General features: G+C 34.9%; 1 protein-coding gene across 2 annotated transcripts; it reads right to left on the bottom strand.

Annotated features, from left to right (window-relative positions):
• Positions 1 to 2,411: 2,411 nt before the first annotated feature.
• Positions 2,412 to 4,394, bottom strand: LOC139903916 (B3 domain-containing protein Os06g0194400-like). Of its 2 annotated transcripts, none has more exons than XM_071885839.1 (6): positions 4,272 to 4,394; positions 3,804 to 3,902; positions 3,645 to 3,682; positions 2,983 to 3,154; positions 2,676 to 2,882; positions 2,412 to 2,500 (listed from the first exon to the last, which is right to left on the bottom strand). In XM_071885839.1, the coding sequence occupies exons 1-6, from the start codon at positions 4,392 to 4,394 to the stop codon at positions 2,435 to 2,437; spliced, it is 705 nt and encodes a 234-aa protein (XP_071741940.1). In that variant the 3' UTR covers positions 2,412 to 2,434. The 2 variants fall into 2 exon arrangements, with proteins under 2 accessions (XP_071741940.1, XP_071741941.1); XM_071885840.1 differs by having other exon boundaries at positions 3,648 to 3,682; positions 4,272 to 4,361.
• Positions 4,395 to 6,614: the final 2,220 nt, after the last annotated feature.

Raw genomic sequence — 6,614 nt, forward strand, 5'->3', positions numbered from 1 at the left:
TTTTGTTGACGTTTTAAGCATGTTTATTCTCAGGTGATTATTAAGAGCTTCCGCTGTCGCATACTTAAATAAGGACGAGATTTGGAGTCCATGCTTGTATGATATTGTGTAAAAACTGCATTCAAGAAACTTATTTTGTTGTAACATATTTGTATTGTAAACCATTATGTAATGGTCGTGTGTAAACAGGATATTTTAGATTATCATTATTTGATAATCTACGTAAAACTTTTTAAACCTTTATTGATGAAATAAAGGTTATGGTTTGTTTTAAAATGAATGCAGTCTTTGAAAAACGTCTCATATAGAGGTCAAAACCTCGCAACGAAATCAATTAATATGGAACGTTTTTAATCAATAAGAACGGGACATTTCACACACAAACGTCTAATTGGTGACTATTTTGCTGAAGATTGAAAATATTCACGATATAAATTTCAAAAGGCGGGTTTGAATGAGACGACGCGTAAATTATGGGAGATATTCTCAGTTACTCTACATAACCGTTACCTAATTATTTAAGTATTTTCATCAAAGAGTTGATGCACGTAGCGAATTGAGTATTAGTCTACAAAAATGTTTATTTGCGAGAGCCTACAAAAGATGATATATTACGATTGTATGGTGCTCATAAGCAACTTCATACTTTTTCGGGAATGCTCGGTAGCATAGATTGTATGTATTCGGAATGAGGAAAATGTCCCGCTGCATGGAAAGGCCAATTTACTCGAGGCGGTCACAATTTTCTAACTATTATGCTTGAAGCTGTGACCTCATATAACAACTGGATTTGTCATGCTTTATTTTGGGTTGTGGGTCAAATAAAGACTTAAACTTGATGAATACAAGTGATTTATTCAACTCAATGCTTAATGAGGATATAGAAGACATCCCTTTTCATGCAAAAGATGTTGAGTACAAAAGAGGATATTATTTAGTTGACGCAATTTACCCCAGATGGGCATCATTTGTTAAGACGTTTCCAAGTCCAAATGATGCAAAACGTTCTTACTTTTCGAAAAATCAACCAACTGCACACAAGGATGTTGAGAGAACTTTTGGTATGCAACATAATGTGTGCATCACCAAAAATCGCCAAAAATAGTAAGCACAATGCACAAGTCACTATATGTTGGTTATTCTTACAGACTTGCACTTAACATAGAAGAAGCCAACCAGCTCTTAACAAATATCGCCAAAAATGTGTTGAAGCTCATCCCGCTAGATAGTACTGATATCCTAAATGAAGAAAAAAGAGAGAAAAAGAAAATAAATTAGTCCAGTATTACTTATCAACGTTTCAAATGCCATTATTTTTGGTTTTGAATGATATATTTATAATTTCTATTTCTATTTCTATTATTATTATTTGACAAATGTTAAGAATCGGTCGTTATGACCAACTAACATAAATTGATCTCAAAGATAAAAAAAAAAAAAAAAAAAAAAAAAAAAAAAAAAAAAAAAAAAAAAATTATTGAGCAATGCAATCCCAACTCATTTATGCGCCAATTTGGGTTATGTTCAGTATATTACATGAAACAAATTTAACTATAAGAAATTGGTCAAAAGTTCGTAAGACATTCATAGTATTCTGAAGCGATTAGCCAATTACAACACTGATACGGTCTCTTCGAGTCGACCGTGAACTCCTAGGATAAAACCGATTCGAGATGGCGAGTCTCCAAAGAAATTAAGAGAGAAATAGACTTTTGGATTAAACCAATCTTTCATTCATATCTTCCTTAATGCAAATGATTACATATTTATAGTAGAAATAAAACAGTTACAGACTCATAACTAAATAAACATGAAACTAACTTCTAGTACTACGTGGTTAACTAAGTAAACATAATAGAGAGGTTCTACGTGCAAGCATAAAACTAGGAAATGGAAATCATGCACATCACTTAAACTCCCACGTACAGGAAGTTTTGATTTCTCCAAAACTACCAAACAATTACTACAAGTATTTGTGACTATTTTTCCAAACATGGCCTTGAATGATAGTATGACCCATGCTAACCCATGTCCGTATCAAACACCCTAAGTTATTCTCTTTATTTTAGGTCTCTTATGATAAATACATTGTAATGTAAATTTTAGAGTTAAAAGAATATGATACGAAAAAGTGATGTTGGGTCATTTAGCACAGTTGACATAACCTATCCAGTGATCCACCCCCGCCCATTTTGCTACCTTCATCCGAATAATAAAAGTCTTATGCTTAGAATATAAAAGATTGATTTTTAATATTCGTAATTTTTATGTGCGGTAGTGATCAGCTTAAGCTTCCCATCTAATCAAGCATAACGGCTACTAAAAAAAGATCAAAATTAATGAAGTTGCTGAATTTAGATACTTTTTCAAACTCTAAGCAAGTTGAAAAACTTGAGGATGTACCTATGTTACTTTGTTTAATTGGTGGATATACTCAAGCATGGGAAGCATCATTCAATTCACCATCAGCATAATAATCTTTGTTCCTTATAATATATACCTGCAATGAAAATGGAAGAAAAAAAAATGGATTGCGTCGATTATTGGTTCTACAAAACTACCTTACTAAATCATACAGTAGATGGCAAGCTACTACTACTACTACTACAACTAATTTTGAGAAAGAAAAAAAGAGTAACACACTAAAAATAAAAAAGGGGAAAAAAAAGAAAAACCTTAAAGACAGCGCGTTTGATTAAATGAAAGACGAGTGCATCTCCATCAATTAATTCATGACTAACTGAAAACCCTCTCCATCCAGCACTAAGCGCTTCTTTACGTGAAAAATAAAGCGTTGGAAACTGTTGACCGTCTTCATCAATTAAAATGATGGTTTCATCATTCTTCGGTAGATATTTTCTGCAGAAATTAACTGGTAGACCCTGTTGTTGTATCCATGCCAATAATCATCACATTATGTACAACATATACTATAAAATTCATTATGTCATTATGAACGACGACTGAAATAAGTAAACTAACCAGCCATCCACCAGTCACGTATGACTGAAACATGGGTTTAATAAATGACAGATGGCCACTTTTAAGTTTAGATTCAAGTTCTTCGGCTTTGTTTATAGCGTATTCTCTAGCTTCATCAGATGCGTAAACTCGGTTTCCCAACTCCTTTCGTACATACCTATACTTTCTTCCACTGTGTAGATGCAATACAAACACTCAGAATTGCTTATCCAAAATTATAGTTCCATTTTTTACTTTAAAAGAAGTCAAACGGCACGAAAAGGTAACATAAGTTAATCAAATTGACAATAAAGGTAATATCACTTTTGATGATGCATATAAAGGACCATGTACTTTAATTTGGACGGGAAAAGGATTGTAAAATTCAGAAAGAGTTAAAATGAGGTAATATTGTCCACATGACAGCTTTTCATGTGGACACGTGGCAACTTTTTCGTCGCTACCTAGACAATATTACCTCAATTTAATGATTTTTAAACACGTAATCCATTTTCTAATGCAAATTAAAGTACTAAAATCCTTTTCATTCATCAGCAAAAGTGATATTACCTTTATTGTCAATTTAGGTAACTTATATTAACTTTTCGGGCCATTTGACCTTAAAAGAAAAACTTATAATATTTAAGATTCAAATATTTCTTAAACTTTAGATCACAATTTACCACCTTGGTAACTCAAGTATCTCAAAAGTTTTAAGCCCCTACAACACAGAATACCAAACAAAATAAATGCCTTTTATAACGGTTATTTTATAAGTTGTCTACTACAATACCCAAAAACTGTAGAGTTAACAGATAGAGGAAGCATAAAAAGAAGCATACATGTTCCTTATAAACAGGTGCAGGCAAACTTGCAACACGACTGGACCTCCTAACCACCACAATTTCTGTCCCGATGGCACGAGGTTTTGTTCGTTTCATCTTTTGTTGTCAAACAAAACAATGTAAACAGAGATTAGCTTTTAGTTCGTTACAAATATGCAATTGGAAAACAAAAGGATAAGAAACAATATATGTGTAACATTTTAGTAAGTGTGTATTTCTTCTATCTATAATAAGCTAATAAAACGTAATTGTATCCAAACAATACCCATAAACCCCTAATACTGTCTTAGCAAAACCCTAACCTAAAAAAAATAAACAAATCAGGAGTGTCATTTAGCATTTAGTTCCCTAATCTAAATTAACTGTTAAAGAACAGTAGTTGAGATAAACCTGTTACCCCACGTATTAAACAAACAGAAAAAAAAAAAAAAAAAAAAAAAAAAAAAAAAAAAAACAGAATCAAACCGGAGAGTGAGCGGTTTTGAGAGCTTGAGTGAGGTGAGGAATGTTAAGTTGTTCCATCCTCTTTTTGTTTTCTTCCAACCTTTGTTTACGTAAATCCTCATAGCTTTTCTTTGATACCACCATTTTTTTCTAATTTTACTTTTTTTTTTTTTTTTTTTTTTAGATAAAGAAGATGAAAGGAATTGGGGGTGAGCTAAAAAGATGAAAAAAATTTTGTTTGGGGTTTTAATCAGAAAAAGTCGACCGTTGTAACACAACCCGAGGTAAAATATCGCGCGTAGGCTGGTTTTTATGTTAACGATTTATTTTAAAATTTTGTTGTTTAAATACTCCTATAGCACTAGTTTATTGACCCGTGTATAAATAAAAGGGTTTGATAAAAGAAAAATTTAAGTAAAAAATACATTATACATTTCGTTCATGCAACATATCTTTTAACATAAATATATTTTAAGTTTAAGGTTTATGTATCAATATATTTTCTATATGGGTTAGTGAGTCAGTTATACAATTGATCAAATTAAATAAGATTTGCCTGTTCCATTTAAAATTATGAAATGTGTAAAATTTGCAAATTTCATTATATGTAGATTTCGTAGCCAAAATTACTAATGGTCTGCACAAGAAAAGTAAAAAAGAGAGAGAATGGGAGAGAGAAAAAACATTGAGAGAGAGGGTTTCCGGCTAGGCATGGCACTTCAGGAGCAGGTACGGATAGAGGAATTGAGACATGTTCGTGCATTGAAGTTCTTGTATGCAAAAAGTGATCAGACCAAGTTAAAGGTCGCGGCGCGGAGGTATGGGTCGCGGCGCGACATTTCAAGCAAATCAGGATCAGGAGGCACGGTAAGGAAGGCACCCGACCATGCCTTGGGTCGCGGCGCGACAGAAAGGGCCGCGGCGCAACATTCAGCTGATTTCAATTCCAGGAAGCATGTTAAGGAAACCACCAGAATACGTTATAGGTCGCGGCGCGACGATTGTGGCCGCGGCGCGGCATTCTGGGCGAGCTGGTACCAGATTTGCAATTTTAAAGGAGATTCGAGGGCATTTTGGTCATTTCGCGTATGTGCCAGATTTGGGATCTTAAATCCCATCCATTCATTTCATTTATCTTTTTCTTTTCCATTTTCTTTCTCACTTTCCTCTCAAAACATAAATACTTCAAATCACTCAAGTGGGATTTTGAAAAGGAAGATTCGGGTTTTGATCGAAGGCGTAAGAGGAAACTTTGTTCTCCTCGTTCTTAGCTACAAGGTGATACTAACGGTAAGCCCTAACTCCGAATTTCGTTTTCGTGTTCTTCATCCAAGCTTAGGGTTTTTAATTGTATGTTTATAAATGGAACCCATTTAGTTGTTAATTGAAGATTAACACCAAGATTCGGGTTATTGTTGATTTTGGCGGGTTTTGGGTTTGATGAGTAAGTGTAAGCTTGTAAGACTAGTAAATGGTGTATAATCACTAGTGTTAGTGATTATGGAAGTGTTGGAACTCATTTGGATGTGTTGGTTGACTAAATTTGAAATGGGTCAAAATTAGGGTTTTGGTGTCAAATTGGGCAAGACAAGTGTTTAACACTTGTGTTCGGGTTTAATTGGCTTATTAGGACCATTGTCACCGGTGTTAGTGATTATTGGTTAGTTCGGGCGCGGTTTGCGCTTGGAGGTGCAATTGGGTCGAGATTGCACTAGTTGTCAATTTGGGTTGGTTTGTAAATCCTCCCTAATTGTGTTGTTTGTGATTGTGATAATGGAATAGGTACATTCCATCGACGGTTTGCGGATTTTGGTTTGGCATCCATCAAGACTTCAAGGTGAGTGTTAATATCCTATATGCATATGTATGTGTAGGATGGGTGCGGGTCGGGTGAAGGGGTTCTCGTTTATAGAGCTCACTCCTCATATAGGTGGAATTGTTGAACTTGTGTATAGATTCAATTGGCACGGTTGTGCGTTTTGGTTGACCACCTTGGCGAGGTGCACACTTTGTGTGTACGTTATCACACGGGCGTGTGACGTGGATTATATAACCCAAATGGCGAAGGGTTAATATTGTGATGTGGACTTATATAACCCCAATGACGAAGGGTTAATATTGTGAGTGGAATAATTATACGCATAGGTATATAACGTATCTATTTGTTGTAGCGTGAGATGTGAAGTGTCGAAGTGTTAAGACACCACGTTTCATGTGACGAGTGAAGTGTCGAGGTGTTAAGACGCCACTCGGAGTGAAGCATCGAGGTGTTAAGATGCCACTCTAAGTAATTGACGGGTGAAGCATCGAGGTGTTAAGATGCCACTCGGGGTGAAGCATCGAGGTGTTAAGGTGCCACCTAGG

The sequence above is a fragment of the Rutidosis leptorrhynchoides genome, chromosome 4, assembly GCF_046630445.1.
Source record: "Rutidosis leptorrhynchoides isolate AG116_Rl617_1_P2 chromosome 4, CSIRO_AGI_Rlap_v1, whole genome shotgun sequence".
NCBI lineage: Eukaryota > Viridiplantae > Streptophyta > Magnoliopsida > Asterales > Asteraceae > Rutidosis > Rutidosis leptorrhynchoides.